General features: G+C 43.4%; 3 protein-coding genes across 4 annotated transcripts in view; all 3 read right to left on the bottom strand.

The window, feature by feature from the left end:
- LOC143008773 (stathmin-like) overlaps nt 1-17,973 on the bottom strand; it is a 91,386-nt gene that overhangs the window by 63,282 nt on the left and 10,131 nt on the right. The gene's annotated exons all lie outside the window — the stretch shown is intronic.
- Nucleotides 3,439-8,993, bottom strand: LOC143008881 (E3 ubiquitin-protein ligase RNF19A-like). Its single transcript, XM_076160839.1, has 10 exons — nt 8,768-8,993; nt 6,965-7,946; nt 6,461-6,669; nt 6,199-6,343; nt 5,953-6,115; nt 5,696-5,810; nt 5,343-5,504; nt 4,964-5,177; nt 4,687-4,830; nt 3,439-4,576 (listed from the first exon to the last, which is right to left on the bottom strand). The coding sequence occupies exons 2-10, from the start codon at nt 7,666-7,668 to the stop codon at nt 3,805-3,807; spliced, it is 2,628 nt and encodes an 875-aa protein (XP_076016954.1). The 5' UTR covers nt 7,669-7,946; nt 8,768-8,993; the 3' UTR covers nt 3,439-3,804.
- On the bottom strand, nt 10,856-16,362 carry LOC143008882 (polyadenylate-binding protein 1A). Of its 2 annotated transcripts, none has more exons than XM_076160840.1 (14): nt 15,536-16,362; nt 15,125-15,318; nt 14,823-14,938; nt 14,045-14,190; nt 13,725-13,957; nt 13,396-13,491; nt 12,993-13,265; nt 12,582-12,672; nt 12,335-12,457; nt 12,089-12,231; nt 11,802-11,886; nt 11,575-11,705; nt 11,339-11,429; nt 10,856-11,215 (listed from the first exon to the last, which is right to left on the bottom strand). In XM_076160840.1, exons 1-13 carry the CDS (start codon nt 15,726-15,728, stop codon nt 11,340-11,342), a joined length of 1,914 nt encoding a protein of 637 aa, XP_076016955.1. In that variant the 5' UTR covers nt 15,729-16,362; the 3' UTR covers nt 10,856-11,215; nt 11,339. The 2 variants fall into 2 exon arrangements, with proteins under 2 accessions (XP_076016955.1, XP_076016956.1); XM_076160841.1 differs by having other exon boundaries at nt 14,051-14,190.

Raw genomic sequence — 17,973 nt, 5'->3', positions numbered from 1 at the left:
CCAGGCAGAATTAAACTCTCTGTTCCTCCAAGACTTTTTTGGAGTTATCCATGGATAGCGAGTAAGGTCAGTTCACATTACTACACAGATGTGGAAATGTATGTACATTTAAAATTTCTGGATCTTGACAAGTTGTTTTATATAAACCTTATTGTTATTGTTTATTGTTGTAATTGCACTTGTTTTACTTAAGAAATTTCAGGTTGTTCATAATGTTTTGTAGAAAAGATAGTTAAATAAAAGTAAACATTTGCAATATGAACTTCTACCTCTTTGCACTAAAACAAAGGGAAAACTTGGAGTGGTCCATTTATAAGTCATTATGCTTTGATTTTACTAATTCGGCCCACTTGAGTTTAAATTGGGCTGAATCTGGAACTCCGAACTAAAACGAGTTTGACACCCCTGATCTAAACTGATTGTTGATTCTCAGTGTAATGGTTGTTCTCTCCAAAACATGTCACCATCATTTCATTGTAAAAGTTATCACATGCACAACAGTCTGTTCAATTGTCAAAATTAGTCAAGAACATAATACCATGAATACCATATGAATCTCTTGGAACATTTGATGAATTGATTACAGACATCGATAGTCAACTTGACTAACGAAGAAGGAGTTTCACACATCTCAGATGACCAATCAAACACTATGTGAAGAAGAAGAAGAAGATTACAATTACATTAGTAACTCATTCTGTAAGAAATATATAAGGCATACATTACGAATGGTAATACAGTGTTCTCCTTTGAATTCTATGTCTAGGATTGGACGACTAGCTCACACGGGTGGCAGAGGAAGACTTCTTAATGACCAACAGGAACAGGAAATTTGTAACATGGTGATGGCAAATAATGCCATCACATTGAGACAGATCCGCGCCGCAATCATGCAAGACAATGCCATTTTCCAAAATATCAACACCATAAGCATCTCAACAATAGACCGGATATTGAAGAAGCATCAAATGAGCATGAAACAACTTTACAGGGTACCATTTGAGAGGAACTCTGTTAGAGTCAAAGAGCTGCGATACCAGTATGTACATGTAAGTCAGTCACTGGTTGTCTATCCTTATAACCTTTTTACAATTACTGTAAGCAGAGATTCCCAAACTTTTTTGGCTTCAGTACCCCCTTTACCTGATTTCCAAATCCAAGTATTTGCTTTATCTGACTTTTACATTTTCTAGTGTATGACTCTTCTGTTTGACTGATTTGATTTTTTTTTACTCTATTGTAGAGAATAAGGGCATTGGAATCCAGCGAGACCCCTCACATCCTCGTGTTTGTGGATGAGGCTAGCTTCAACCTTGCCAAGGGCCGAAGACGTGGCCGAAATATTATTGACCACGAGCCACAGTGGATGTCCCAGGCTAGCGAGGGGGCAATATAACCATGTGTGCTGCCATTTCTGAGAATGGTGTGGCAACTCACATCCCCAGTCTTGGCCCATACAATACCCAGAAGCTCCTCATCTTCTTGGACCGCCTTTATTTAGATTTGATCCCTGAAAATGAGAGGTCTCATAGGGCCTCACCTTCCAAACTTTGTCATTGTATGGGACAATGTGAATTTCCACCGTGGCCCGCTCATCAGGGCCTGGTTCGCTACACATACAAGGATGGTCATGGTATTCCTACCACCTTACACTCCTTTCTTCAATCCAATTGAGGAGTTTTTCTCCGCTTGGAGGTGGACAGTGTATGAGCATCAGGCTCAAGACCAGAGGTCCCTGCTCCATGCAATGGACACTGCCTGTGACGACATTACAGGAGATCAGTGTAGGGGATGGTTGCGACATGCACGCAGTTTCATCCCTCGTTGCATCGCAAGGGAGAATATACGCTGCGAAGTGGACGAAATTCTGTGGCCAGACAGACAGCAGCGTGTGGGTGGCCAGGAGGGTGAGGAGGACGGCCAGGAGAGGGAGGGTGAGGAGGACGGCCAGTGAAGAAGACTAGTGTTTTATTTACAGCACTGTAGGCTACATATAATTTTCCTTGTTTTTTGTTTGTGTTTGTATTACAGTATATTATGCTGGTATTGTTTTTGTTTTTTTCTCATTTGTCTAGGGACCTAACTTATTGCACTCTTACTCTAGCACTAGTTATGCTCTTAGCTGTCTGTTTTGGAAGGAAATGCACTGATTTCTTGTGACCTGCAGTTCTTTTGCCTACCTATGTTGAACGCACTTATTGGAAGTCGCTTTGGATAAAAGTGTCTGCTAAATGACTGTAATGTAATGTAAATGTATACATTTTCTTTTAACTCTGATTTATGGAAGTTACTTTATGTGTGTGAATAAAACTGGTTATAATTTCCTTGGCAGTATGAGTGCAATGTGTGATGTCAAACCTTGGAGGCTACTCTTACCGTAAAATCCTTTTTCAGCCCTTTCAGTTTTATACACAATTGCATTCTGTTAGCTAGACAAAAAAACTAGTACAGTAACCATTATCAATGAAGGACTGGGCTAAGTGACAAAACATCTAAACATTTTGACTTGCAGTGGTTACACAATGCCAAAGGGACGATGCATTTTGGGGGCACTGACTATTTATATGAGAAAGGAATTTAGTTTTGACACGAACTGTTTTGGGAGAGATATGAGCTTTTGCAGGTGAACCATGGTGTTGTGCTGAACTGTAAGACTGTTTTGCCAAATGGTCTTAAGAGTTTCGAGAATGTAATTTCTGTTTCAAGAAATGAGCCAAACCAATGGAAAAAAACTGTAACTGTATCGCTCTTTCTTCCGTCTTTAGCTTGCCTCTTACTCTCACCTGTCTGCATGTAGTCGTAATGTTTACCGCCATAATGCACAAACATGATTGGCTGAGTAGTATCATGTGGGATGGCTTAACTCATGAAATTGGTCTCTGCGTTTTCCTCGCTTAACCATTACCTTAACAAATACAAAAGCGACGCCGGTCATAATAGAAGGGCCGCGTCTTTTAAACCATAGCCTTCTGCTTGGCTGCAGGTTCAAGGAGGCACAATGAGTTAACAAAGATATCAAAACCCTCTTATTCAGAGAGGTGAGACCATCAACTTTCAATAAGACACATTTTCTTAACACAATTTCACAGAATTCACCGACCAGCACCAACCTAATAAATCCAGGAGTGGAATGGTGCAAGTTACAGGTCATAACAGCTACAGGTGTAGGCAGATCATCTCTTAGACAAGAACCACAGCATTGTGTGCATCCATGTTAAGAGACTCTCAGTTGTGTTACAAGTCTGAACTTAAAACTGGAAATCCAGGTAAACAAGAAAAAAATCAGACAATACAGTCGGACAAGAACACGAAAATTTCTCTGTTGCTAATAATAATTCCAATAATAATTGTAAATTATATTGCCTAGTGCTTGTTTGATTCCACTTCTGTAAAGGTGTAACATTAGGATCGGATGGCATTGCATTGGAAAAGCCAAAATCAAATTCTAGCACAGCGGTTTTATTGTTTACATACACAGACAGCAAATGAATGAGTGAGCTACCTTCCATTGGAAGTGGTAAGTGATTGATCAAAATGAGCTATGAGGACAGACAGCAGTCAGTGGGTCACAAAAGGAGCAGCACCAGAAATCATGACCAAAACTTTACTCACAGCATTGCAGTTTGAAAAGCTCTCAGTACTCAAACCTCCTGACTCCTCGCGGACACACAGGATCTTTTTTGCTTTTATGAAGGACATTAAAGGGGAATAACAGAAAATACATGATCAACTGTAAGGTTTTTTTGAATTTCAAAGGAGGATAATATGTTTAAAATATGGCATTTGTGCAGAAATGAAGGTATTTTAGATGTCAGTCTGTATGCAGGAGTTCTGAGGCTGCAGCTGGGTTTGGGCTGGATGTGGTGGTTGGTTGTTGTTGGTTTCTTTTAGTACTCCGGTGTTGTTGTGAGATTCCAGCTCAATGGGGCACACCAGGTTGACATTCTCCTCTGTGATGAAGCACAGCGGGGCGAGCTCTGCAGCGTGGCCCAGGGAGGAGGTGGTGGAGGTGGGGGAGTGGGGCGCAATCACAGTCCCGTGTCCCTGGGAGGAGGATGCAGCTGGACACATCTCAAGGCGATCATTCTCCACCTCAGGCAAGGGGCTCACAGTAGCAAAGCGTGTGTGGTAGTCACCTCCACCTGAGCCGTGGCTGCAGGACGTCTTCATGCTTTCCAGGTCAGAGCAGCTGAACTCAGAGAAGTGACTGGAGTGCGAGTCGGCCACAGAGGGCAGGCTGCCGCTCAAAGAAGGGGAGTCGAACTCTGAGGAGTTAGTGCTCCGCTGCTCCAGCAGGTGAGCGTCCATGTCCTCCCGCGTCTCATTGATCTTGGTGCCACCGCTGCCTTTCTTGTGCAGCTTGCCTTTGTTCTTTTTGCCTCCGGAGCCATTAGAGGAGGAACAGGATGGCTCTTTAGCCCATTTGGTAGAGGCTCCTTTCCCGTCTGAGGAAGGGCAGGTCCAACCACAGCGGCTAACATGGCTGCCATCATCGACGCTGCTGCTGCCACTGTGGTGTCGCAGCTTGCCAGGTTTAGATTCAATGTCAACTTGCACCTCCATATTGTTGCCATCTCTGGAACATAAGGAGGGGAGAACTTCTTAGCAATGTAAGAAAATAAATGATAGTTGATTTGACCAAAACTTTTTTTTTGTGATATCTGCCTAAATGTATGTGGTGCTCACCTATCTAGGGGCATGTAGGCATTTAGAATGGATCCAGCCATTGCTTTGGTGCTGGCATTGTCACTGATTGTACCCAGACTGACAGTGCCAGACTCCCCACTCAGACTGCAGCGCTCCTTCTGCACATCTGCCTGGACCTCTAGTCTGATTAGATAGAGAGAAATTCAAACAACGCAAGAAAGAAGGAAAACAGAAAAAGGGGAGTGCAAAAACTTGAAGGTTTGAAACTCTAGACAGTAAAATAATTATTAAACAAAGTCTGTTCCCGGGGCAGTACCTGTTTAGGTAATTGACCATAGCACTGCCTGAGAGGCTGCCAGTGATACTGGCTCCAGCCAGGGCCATGGTGGACGCCGTCTCACTCAGGTTGTCCCTGATGGCCCCAAGACGATCCATGTGGCTGCCACTGGCACTCAGGCTGCCTGTGAGCCCCCCAACACTGCCTTCACCTATACTGGGGTTGTTCCTGGTGTCCACCACTAATGTAGTATCTAAAGACAGATATCATGTAAAGCTTTTTTTTTTTTTTTCAATAATGGCAAAACATTGTAATGTCTTTGAAACAGATCACGGCATTTTATGTGTACAAAAGACAGAGAAAGTTTCAGAAATCACTATGATAAATAAGGCTGGGTAAGTATGTGAGAAAACCTTACCGGTGGCAGCTGCCCCACTGCCAACGTTCATGTCATTCTCATCATCAAACTCTATGCGAACTCCTTTGCCACTCCCAGCTGAGACGCCACATCCCCCACTACGGCACAGTGAGATGGGAACCACCCCATAGACATATGCCAGCATGATGGGAACTCCAATTCCTAGAGGGTGAAAGAGAAAGAACAGGCAGAGCGTCAGAGTGCCATTATGCTGCCCCACAAAAATTAAAAGTCTCTTTGACTCCATCTTCAACTTTATGTTTATGTTGTTTTTGTTATGTAAATGGTGCATGAGAAAGGTTCCATACAGACTGATGGACACACAGAATGAAGGAGATAAAGAATCTACTCACCAACAGTGACAGCAGCTACCACTGGAGAAACTATGACTGAAAGTGTCACTCCACCAGCAATCACCAGGTTCCTCTTGTGGTTGGAGAGGTCTTTGCCTTCATAGCGATTATGTATCTGCCAGAACAAAATGTGAATCATACCAATCCATCAGACAGAAAGAAACTTCAACTTGTTGGTCAACTGTTGGTTCAGTATGGTTCATACACACTCTGTGTGCCGACTGTACAAAAACATATCTTGAGCATGTAAGCCTCACCTTCCTTCCCACATACACAGGGATGCCAATGATCATGGCAGGAATAGCTATGCCAGCAATGAGCGCGATACCAACGGGGGCACCCACTAATGTTCCCAGCTGCCACAGAATCTTCTTCTTCCTGCTCCATGGCTTCTTCCCCCAGAAAGTGCACCCCGATGGACTGAGAAAGAGGTACAGGAGATTTGTTGGTAAGAGAAAAACACGTAAACAACAGTTTAAGTGTGTATGTTTTGACATACTGACCTCAGGTAGTGCAGGTCTGAGATCTCTTTCATGCACAGCCAGCAGAACTCACAGCCACAGACTGCACAGGTCATGTGGTTGCAGCTGCCATCATTCATCTTGATGATGTAGGCAGCACAGCGTGGACATGGCTTAATGTCATCAGCTGGACAGAAAGAGGTGAGGAGAACACAGATCAATTGTATACAGTATCATACAGATACAATGTATGTGCAAGCTTGGTGTGTGTGTGTGTGCGCGTGTCCCCTTTCGGTCAACCAACCTGTGGCGCCACTCTCTTGGCTGTAGCTGAGGGAGGAGGAGCGTACGGTTCTCAGTCGAAGGCATTGGGCTCTCTGTTGCCGTGCTGCATCACAGGTCTGGTTGGGATGCCACAGCTGCTTACAGTGGTAGCAGAACTCCGTGCCACAGCCCTCACGGCCACAAGCGATCTTTGGACAGCTGGCACACCCAAACGCAATCACTGCATACCTGTTGGAAGGCAGAAAAAGGTCATGCATTAAAATTCTCTCTCTTTTACTCTCTCTCTCCCCCTCCCTCTCTCCCCCAACCACACCGGTAATGGCAGATGGCCACCCACCTTGTGCCCACCAAGTGCTTGCTCATGGGGGAAAGTTTGAAATAGTGTTTGTTGTGATTTGGCGCTATATAAACAAAGCTGAATTGAATTGAGAATGTATTATACTTCTATTGCAAGAGTGATCACAATCAAAACATTCTCCTGTGGATGTGCCCATGCAGCAACGTATTTAACTTCATTTCTTACCCACAGTCCGGCGCAGGGCACCAACGGCAGTCAGGGTCGGCCACGAGCCACCTCCTCAGCATGAACTCTTCATATTTCTCCATGAGTGCCCGGTCTTCGAGGATAATGCGGATGTCATGTGGGTTGAATCGCTCTGAGCATTCAGGGCAACTGATGTTAACGCGCGACTCTGAGATTTCAATGCGTAGGTATTGGCGGAGGCAATCCATACAGGAGCGGTGGTGGCAGGTCATGATGTCGGGAAAGCTCTCCCTGGAGTGGCGCAGAAGGCACAGTGGACACTCCAGGTGTTCTGTTCCCACCCCACCCCCCAACCTAGAGGAAGAGGTAGAGGAGCAAGGCCCTGAAGCAGATGAAGTGGAGGCAGTAGCAGGTGCATTTAAGGCAACTCCAGCCACAGAGAAGAAGGCAGAGTTCTTGTCATTACACATCTCAGAGTGGATGCTCTCGATGATGGCAATGCCATCCACCCCTCCAAGCCCTCCAGGTCCTGGGTGATGGAGATCGCGGGCTCTTTGGCGGCCAGATTTGGTCTCTCTGCCTTGCCGTCTAAAAAGAGAGGCCAGGGAGAGACGCCTTTTTTTGGGAGCCTTCTTGACCGTGGGCAGAGAGATGGAAGAAGCAGTAGACTGAAGGTCGCGGTCAGAGCCCATCACCGCACCACCGCTATCACCACCCAGCTGCTGGTGCTTCTGCAGGCTCATGTCTCCAGAGGGAGGGGAGGGGAGAGCAAGGGGGGAGCCAGGGCTGGGTAGCCTGTCCCTGGCATGAGCTGGGAAATCTGGAAGCAGGACGGGGCTAGGGGATGGGGTAAGGTGGTGGATTGGGGAGGATGTTCCAGGGAGCGGGTAAAGGGCTCCCTGGGGCCCTTCTGTGTTCAAGACATGGTGGCTTCTCCTGATCAACCTCGTGGTCACATCTAATAGCCGGATTTTGACAAAGGGGTGGGGTCACCTACTGCAAAACAGACATGCAACAGAAACTGGAGGAATGGAGAAAAGCAGAGAGTGCAGAAAAGAGAGATGGGAAGAAAAGATGTTAATACATAACAATTTTAAACTTCCAAAGGTATGTCACATTGGGAATGCAGTGACAGAGAGAGAGAGAGAGAGAGAGAGAGAGAGAGAGAGAGAGAGAGAGAGAGAGAGATTGGGAGAGAGAGAGAGAGAGAGAAAGAGAAAGAGAAAGAGATGCTTCATGACTTCACAAGATCACAACATTTTAACTTGACAAACTACAATGATCCGAGGAATAGAATTGGGATTTAAGTGAAGTCACTCTGGGAAAGTAGACATTTTTAACTTGACCTGTGGACAGATTATTCGGCTGTCCATCTATGTCAGATAGAGGTTATTAATGACAGATAAACTTCTTTTGTATAGGTTTGTGTTTGATAAAGTCCAATGTGGTGTCAATGTTGTATCAAACACATCAATGCCTCTCCTCAGAGGAATAACATGCAAGACACACAGTACTGTTTGTAATATGTGCGAAGAATTAGCAACACAAACGTAACAGATACAGTATCTATTAACAGTTCAGTCGTTTTCTTCGACTTCTCAGTAGCTTGACAGCTAGGTTAGCTACACAACTAAGTGTATCACTCAACCGTAAAATACACATATTCGCAATGTGGAACATGAGAGTGGACAGAAAATGTGACATAATGTAACAAAGCTATAAAATAAAGAACTAAATTCCGCTGGTTTCAGTTTGGTTCAACAGAGAAACTAGAAGGCTAGTCAGCTAACATTAGCAAACAGCGAGCGTTAGCACGGTTAGCTAGAGACGGTGAGCCCGTACCTTCTGTCGCCCGTGACACTTGTTTCGGAGACAGTGACCAAGACGAAAAGTGATTCCCCTCACAGAACAATGTAATAGTGAATTCGTAGTAAAGTCCAATATAAAGCTGAAGGTTTCTTCCCCGTGGTAGCAGCACTTATTATCCACGGGTTTCGTTTCACTCGGTACGATTCGATAACAGCTCCCGAGTCCCGATGAGCTCGCGCTGTTGTTCGCTGTTCTCGTTCTAGCTCAGAAATTCAAATCGTATCGCGAGAGATCAACATAACCATAGTCTCTGCTGCGCGTCGTCCTACACATTACTACACATCCTATTATTATTATAATTATTATTCGAAATTCTCAGTTTATGGGGGGCCGAAAAAAAGATGCATTTTGAAACATGTCCGGAGGCTATACTATGAAGCGTGACACGTTGTTTTCTTCTGTGTAACGAAGCTGATTTATTTCTGATCTCACTCTGTCGCCATGGTAACGTATGCTCCATAGCGATTGATGTCCGGAAAAATTATTTGTTGAAGATTGGTCGGAATGTAATAGAGCACCGCCTTGCCTCCAATCACCTCGCTAGGATATTAGCGTCAACGTATAAAGCGGCGATATGCTTTCCGCGTCTGCGAGTCCGCGCCAGGGTGCCTGAGTGTGTACGCGTAGGCTCAAACAGCGTTCCCTGTACCTGCTGGAGCATAAACATGGACGATATTTAAGAAGGGTCGAGCACTACCCGCATCCTTATACGTCCTCATATAATTCATCGTAAATAAACAAGAATTATGCTTAAACTAAGGTATAGATCAGAGGTAATATTCGATCAATAAGATACAGTAATGACACTGAAGACCCTTGGTAATTTGCGAGTAGAGAAAGATCAAATCCAGCTTTATTTTAAGTGCATTTGACATGAATGGCTCAGAACAATTCTTAGTATACTGCACACAACCAACTCTAACGTGCATTACGTATCTGCACATGACCGTTCCATCTTTAAATTTAGTAACCATCTTGTTTGCAGACACGCCACAATCATTTCCGCTGTTACAAGGATGGCATTAACATATCTTGATACCGTGATACCGGTTATCCCTGACTGCGGGGTTCCGCTTTTGTCGAGTCATCCTGCGCAAGCGAGGCCGATATGAACTTCCTTTGTAGTACAGGCATAGTATTAAACAATGTGCGCTCATACTGTATGATGTCATCGGTTATTCATTCAACTGTGCTTTAAGCCGTATTTAACGCTTTTATAAATGAGAACAAGCAGTACTTCAAGACAGTGACGTGATTGGGTGGTTATATGGACTGTATCCCCATTTTACAATCTAGCGTCAATGTATCAACACTGAGAACCTGACACCATATGTCTAATGACACCATCCCTTAAATTACTTTTCTTGCCAACTGAAATGTACTGTGACATCAATCATGTGTGTGATGTTATGATTGACTGCAATACATCTTATTTCTCAGCCAATTCCAGATATTTAAAATAACCTACAGGGAGTATCCTATGAAAATTTTTCAGACATTACAACTTCAGTTCATCACTTGGTTACTCAAGGGCATTTATTCGACATCTGGTTGTCAGGTTTAGTACTGTACCCTCCAACGTCCTTCCTTCAAATTAATCAAAAGCTGTTAAGACATTATAGACAATTTGAGGGAGAAAACCACTGAATAACAAGCTTGGAGTTCATATTGTGACTGACTGATACTTAAAATGATACATTTTTAATGTGAGGGGGAGTTTCAGTGGTTTTGACTTTGCTTCCATCCATGCATACATAGAAGCGCCTTTTGTTCTGTACGAGTGTGGGTAAAATACATTTTCCAAATCACAACTGGTGTTCAACACAGTTAACTACTGGCATTGGGGTTTGTATTTTAGGTTTGTAAGAAAATCAAGAAAACCATGGAAGTGTGTGCCATTCATAGATCTAGTCAACCTTTTCATAGCAGCAAGTGCTGGAGATGTCTACTGAACTTCTGATCACACCCAGCACTTCCCTTACACATAATGATCCAACTATATTTATCGAATTGCGTAATATTACAATGGAAACTTCAGAGATGTAATTGAAGAGGCAAAAATGTTATTGAGAAATTTATTACAGCCAGTAGTTTACAAATACAAATTACCTTCCAAAATGCTCAGTTAACACGCTCGTGTACACTGCTTATAATCTGAACACTGAACACAGTAAAATGACATAAAACAGGAATGCAGTCAAATTTATTATCTCAATTTTCTAAGTTTTGCTTTTTTTTTTCAACAAACATTTTGTTTATGATCAAGGCCTAGTCAAACCATCCCTAGACCTGGCAGATTCAACTGTTTTCATCTCTTTTTTTAAGAAATAATTTATCGTTTTTCGATGTTTTCAGAGTTTTGGGTTTTTCAATGTTTAATTTTTTTTCTCTTTTTTCGTCGGTGAAGCAGGTTTCAAAATGCTGTTGGAACAAAAAGGAAAAACAAAACATTACTTTAGCACTGTAGTATTTACAGTCTGGATTGCAGTGTGTGTAATTATAGGAATGGAATAATTCAGTATCAAAACAAACACCATCACACACCTTAGACACTAGGAACACCAGCAGGGGTGGTTGACTTCTGTGCAGCTTCCTTGGCCTGGTGGGCCTGAAGCACAGCAACAGCCTCATCAACCTGAAAACAGAGCACTTGGTTAACACATGTTGGGGTGTGTTTCTTTTAAACATCACACACAAGAAGCTGCTCATTAAATGTGGGTTCAAACTGATTCCCTCAAAGAAAGAACACTGGCCTCCTGTAATTGTAAGTATAAACCAACCTTTGAGCGCAGAGACTCCGGTGACTCCAGCATGTGGAGCAGCTCTGAGTTGTCAATCTCCAGGAGCATACCAGTGATCTTACCCGCCAGGCTGGGGTGCATGTTTTGGATCAAAGGGAACAGACGTTCACCTGAGGGGGGAGGGGAAACAAACAAACATGTAAGAAGCTTGACAAAATAGTTAAATAACTATAGAAATAATAATCCTGTCCAATAATTGTACTCACCCAGCATCTGCTTCTGCTCCTGAGGAGGGGCAGCAGCCAGCATGGAGGCGGTCAGGGGCTCCTGTCCTTGAACATGCACAGCAGGCTAAGGGAGAAAAATGAGATTTGAGCCTCAAGGATGACTTCAAGCAAACAAACTCAAGAGAACGACTCCCATGTCTCATTATATAGAGTCTACGCTATGCTTCAAGCCTGAAAACACCACAAATTGCCTCAATAGATTACAAACAAAATAACATTCAAAACAATGATATCAATTAGAATAAATCAAGAAGTCCAATTCTTACCTGCTGCATGGGGACCTGGGGCTGAGAGGCCATGTGTTGCTGGGGGTTGCGCACACCAGCAGCATATTTGTACTGGGGAATGGTGCGCACTGGAGCTGCATTAGCTGAAGCACCTGTGGGGCGCTGGCCTAGGGCTTGCGTTGCTGAGGTCAGAAAGAAACAAACGTGTCACCACCAAACATACAAAGCTACATGCATACAGTAAACACCAGTACAGTCTACTGATATGGCAGCTGAAATACTTACGCATTCGCTGGGAGGTCATCATGCGTGGGACCTGGGCGTTGGCGGCAGCGGTGGGACGGATGGTGTTGAATGTCTGGGGCCTGGGAGCTGATGGGCGCATAGCGTTGGGCATATTCTGGAAGTCTGAAGAGGAGAACATATTTAAATGGAAGACCTTTGGAACATTTTCTCTTAGAAATAATTTTAAGCAGCGTGCGAAGATACTGGAAACTCTGAAACAGTTGGAATTCAGGGCTCTGGGACTTACGCTGTGGACGAACACCCTGTGTAGCCCAACGAGGGCTGGGGCGGAGCTGCGCCAGCTGATTGGCCGAGTAGTATGCAGCTCTGTTCTGGGCCTGAGAAGCATGAATTTAAAAAAAGCTGTTATAGCAATGAGGGCAACTACAGATGAATTCTGCTTAACCATTTCATCAGCCCAGTGATTTAAACGCCAAAGCTTTTACACAAAAGGTGATAAAAACCCGATTCTATTGACACATGCAGCACACTTCTGACTTACGGCATGAATAAGTCTTGAATTTTCCAATGGGATGAATAGAGTACCCTTCTATCTAGAAATCTAGAAACTGAGCCGTTTCTCTTTCTCATATTTGCAGTTCCTTCCTTCTCATCTTACTACAGCAATTCAAGGGCCAAACCCTTTCTTTGACCTCACCTGAGGTATGGCTGCCATGAAATAGCCAGAGGGTGGAGCAGGCTGGTACGGGTTGAGGACGGCATTGGGCACAGCGCGGACAGTGGCCATCCTCTGCATGTATTGGTTGGTTAGGTGGGCCTGTCGCTCCTCCTTGCGCTGGGCTAGAGCCACATAGAGCGGCTTTGTAGCAACAATACGCCCATTCATCTCTGTCACAGCCTTGGTGGCCTCCTCCGGGGAAGAGAAACAGACAAAGCCGAAGCCTTTGCTGCGGCCACCCTCCATCATGACCTACGAGGGATGAAAGTCAGTAAGCATCTATACTTATCTTTTCTATAAATATTTTTATGTGTCCAATAGTTTTAGTTTGTCCAATTTTCCATTTCAAGATTAAAATGAAAGCAAAATATGGAGTTCTTACCTTAGCACTTGTTATGGTTCCAAAGGGAGAGAATTCTTTACGCAGACGTTCATCATCCAAGCCATCATCCAGGTTTTTGACATAGAGATTGACACCCTGGTAAATGGAAAATGCGCCATTTTATATTAATTTTAACTGGAATGTAAGTGTGGACATTGAGATTTCATGTGCAGCATGCTGCTCCTGTTCAACTGTCTTGTTTAAGTCCTTAGACTTGGATAGAAATTTCAAACTTGACTTGCGACAAACAATATCAACATTCTCCACTGCTCCCATATACAATTAATCAGGTAACATTAACTCAATCTTAACAGATCACAACAACAAACCTGGTATCGGGTCATGCGATCCTGTTTCATCTGCTCAAATTTGCGCTTGAGCTCATTCTGGCGCTCTCCCTTCTTCTGTGCGCGGCCCACATACACCTGCCTGCCATTCAATTCTTTCCCATTCATTTCATCCACCGCCTTCTGGGCATCCTCATGCCTCTCGAAACTGACGAAGCCAAATCCCTTAGACTTGCCACTTTCATCCGTCATGACACGGATGCTAAGGGCGGGGCCTGTGAAAGACGTTCCAGTTTAGGGCCAGATATAACTGTCGATTTTTGACGAATAATGCAGTATAGAAAATGGAATCGTATCATTACCCTCACCGTATTTGCCGAACAGCTCCTTCAGCTTCTCATCATCCATGTCTTCCCCAAAGTTCTTGATGTAGACGTTGGTAAATTCCCTGGCACGTGCACCGAGCTCAGCCTCCCTCTCTTTGCGTGATTTGAAGCGTCCAACAAACCTGTTTTAGACAACCAATAAACTCAAAGATTAGAAAGAATACAAACTTAAATGTTTCAAAGAAGTGTAGTTTCCCACATAGGAATTAATAGCTCCCTGCAGATTTTATGTTGAGGTTAAACAGCTAACTACAATTTTAAATGTTGATCAAAGTGACAGCTAAACAAGTTATGCAGGAAGTTAAACAGTTGAAGCTGTGGGAATTGCTGTAATCTGCCTCAGGCTTCTCAAATGATGAGCGGACCAGAGGGGGTTAATACTGGCTATTTAAATAAAGTATCTGGGGTCTTTACAACACCGATAAGATGTGAGCGGCTCTTGGATTTAAGTGCAGGACTGTAGACTATATAACAATATATTAACATTACAGTTCATTAAAAAATGTCCAAGACACTGAATATAATAACTGAATGCAATGCACAAACAAAACATCCACTAGTGTCACTCTACATGCTGTATTAAAGCCTGGTACGGTTCTCTGCTCTCTCTTGAGGTAACCGGCAGATTATTTTTATTAAAAGGATGCAGTAAACACACAAATACGATCTAACCAAACAAAAGTTAATTTCAATGCTGTTAATGAGGTCTACCTCACATTTCTTCATATAAAGGGGTAATTTCAGTCCCACTTACACTTTTCTGTCATTGAGCAACATGCCATTCATTTTCTCAATGGCGCGTTCAGCGGCCTCGTGGGTCTCAAAATGGACAAACCCATAACCCTTTGATCCATTTTCATCACAAACCACCTTGGGAAAGGGAGATTTCAAAATGTAACCAGCAATCAAAAACATCATGCAATTCAATATATTAAACATGCATGCGCACAACACACGCCACAGCAATTTCATTTTAATTCTTTAGAAATCCAATGCAGACCAAGCACAACACACACACACACAACATGCAGACAAACGGAATGTCATCCTCTTTACCTTGCAAGATAGGATGTTCCCAAAGGCAGAGAATGTATCATACAGGGCCTTGTTGTCAATAGATTTGTCCAAGTTCTTGATGAAGATGTTTCCCACTCCGCTCTTCCTCAGTGAGGGGTCACGCTGAGACCACATGATGCGGAGAGGTCGGCCTTTGATCACGTCAAAGTTCATCGTGTCCAGAGCTCTCTCAGCTGGAGATAATAAAAAAAAACAGTTTCCAGGGTGACGTAGAGCTAAAACAGCATAGGGGAACATAAACCCCGCCCCCCTCCCCTCCATTTCTCTGGGCACAGCGGCTGGTTGACACATATGTTCGAAGATCTAACACATCAGAACATGAAATTACTGTCATTTCAAGCGTCACAAACCTATATAATTAAATCAAGTAGAGATTAGTAGTAAACTTACCGTCGGCCGGCTGCTGGAAGTTGACGTAGGCATAGCCGAGGGACCGGCGGGTGATCATGTCCCTGCAGACCCGAATAGAGAGGATGGGTCCGGCCGGGCTGAACTTCTCGTAGAGCATCGCCTCGGTCACATCTGGGTGTAGGTCTCCCACATAGAGGGAGGCCATCGGGTAGCTGGGTGCGCTGGGATTCATGTCGGACGATGCGTGCTCTTGACTCAACACGAGGGGGGAAACGTGCGGTGGAAATTTAAACCGATATCACGTTTAGACAGGCTATAATACGGGGAGAAGTAGTGTATCTGTGTGGCTTCGGCTGCTACACGAACCTAAAAAGCGGTGACAAGTGTTAGTTATCGCTGCAACGTGCACTAGTTGGTTCGATTAGCAAAATGTCGGAACGCGGCCTAGTCGTAGTGGCTCGCAGGCTTTTATGGCTAATCTTTCCAGCAGTAAAGGCTACCGGCGGTGCACAAAACCAATGTTACCGCACACGGCAATAAATTGGATAAAAAGCTCCTTTTAAGAGTATACAAGTAACTAACAATGTCCTCGTCTGGGTTTTTAATCACCCACGCTTTAACAATACTGCTAATAGCTTTAGCGCGCTAACGTGCTCCTCGTTCCGTCTTTTTTTTCAAGTCTTTCCCTTGCGTTGCTTGAGTTGGCAAATGAAATCCTGCTTCACCGATTTTTTTTTTCTTATAAAAATATGTCTGCGTGTTTCCTCTAGCTTTTGGTTTGTTTCATAATAATAAAATGTGTGCCGAGACTAGCTCCGGAGCACACCCTACGCAGACCGTTTACGGGAATGAAAGGAAGGACGACGGAGCTTTTTCCACTACCCAAGGCGCGTGCAACATCGAGCATGACGTCACATTTCTCGCGAGATTTTAATCACTTCGTAAACCGATACCTATACATGTAAGTTTCAATATCTGTTCTTTCCCTGACGTAATATATCACCCCAATTACGCATTTTAAAATGCAATGACGCCAGTGAAACGCGTTAATATTATAATTTTAATGCAAGAATATTGTGCTCTTTTATATATATATGATCTCACGTCATTTACATTTTTGTGGCTTATTTTAGGTTGTAGATATGTATAATTGTTTTGGATTAAACACGTTCATTCTTTTGTGGCGCTCGCTATTCCTCATGTCGGGTTATTCTTGTTTTTATTGTTATAATTGCTTAGTTTCATTCTTCATCCAAATAGGTCTTTTGTCCGATATGACATCTGATATGTTTGTTAAGGCCTTTTCTGTTGTTGTTCAAATGTATGCATCTCCACATCAGTTTGTTTTTTGCAATGAGCAAAACTCTAATCAGAAGTGTTTTTTGTAGTCAAGGCAATCCAACTCGACTCGCCCGGGAAGTCGACCAGTGTATGCTTGAGTGAGTGACAAAATATTGAGTATGAATTAAAATACACGAGAAAACCACGTGGAGCGAAAATAACGACGAGCCATGCAATGCAAAGATAAAGTACATTTAACTGAAATAAATAAGCCAGAATTTGGTGCATTTTTCTTTTTGTCATATATTGTATTTGTTTCAATTGACGAACAGTGAAACTTAACACGTATTCTTTTCAACTTGTCAATCAATCTACGCACACACGTTACAATACAACTTCGTTTACAGTAATTCATTTCGCAAGTGGAAATGTTCATACAGATCTGTCAGCAGCACATTGCTTTGGATAGAATGATGTAGGCTGGATACTGATGTAGTAATAATGCACGTTTCGAGAAACGTGGTGTACTTAAGATTATACACATTACACACAGAAATGCAGTACAGAAACATGAAACGTGAAACGTGTGTGAGAGAGAGAGAGATAGAGAGAAGAGTGGATAAGAGAGAAATCAGAAGTATTTTTTATTGAAGAAAGCATTTGAAATAACAATGAGCACATGGTCATGAACAAACAAACACTGAGAACACAGATAAGGTGAAAATGGAAACAAAGTAGCAGTGGCAAAGTCAGTTATGATGACATCGCCATTTAACCCTGAGCTTCAGATGACTTGACACATTCTGTTAGTACGATGACATCATGAGTGCAACTTTTGCAAAATGACGTTATTCCATCGTGTGCACATCTGGCTGCACTGCAGTAAGATGAGAAGGGGAGGGAAAATAAAAGGGTAAGAGAAGAGAAACTGAAGTGGGCAACCCTAATTCCTCTTACATCACACTTCCTCTTGTTTTTCTCTCCATACTACATCTTTGCTTATGTCTTAGGGAAACCTCATATGTACGTCACTTTGGGGGAAAAAGTGTGTTGAATGACGTCACGTAAATGTGTTTGTTCAATGCCAAGTGAAGTTGATTTCTACAGCCTGATATCACGACAATGTCTCAAAGGGCTTTACAGACTCACAACATCAGGAAGTTCCAAAGCTCAAAGGTCTCGAGGAAGATGAGAAA

This window comes from Genypterus blacodes, unplaced genomic scaffold (assembly GCF_046128005.1).
Source record: "Genypterus blacodes isolate CSIRO-AG114 ecotype Tasmania unplaced genomic scaffold, CSIRO-AGI_Gbla_v1 ptg000107l_1, whole genome shotgun sequence".
Lineage (NCBI taxonomy): Eukaryota > Metazoa > Chordata > Actinopteri > Ophidiiformes > Ophidiidae > Genypterus > Genypterus blacodes.
Note: the sequence above shows the minus strand (reverse complement) of the source record. Positions and strands in the feature narration are given on the sequence as shown.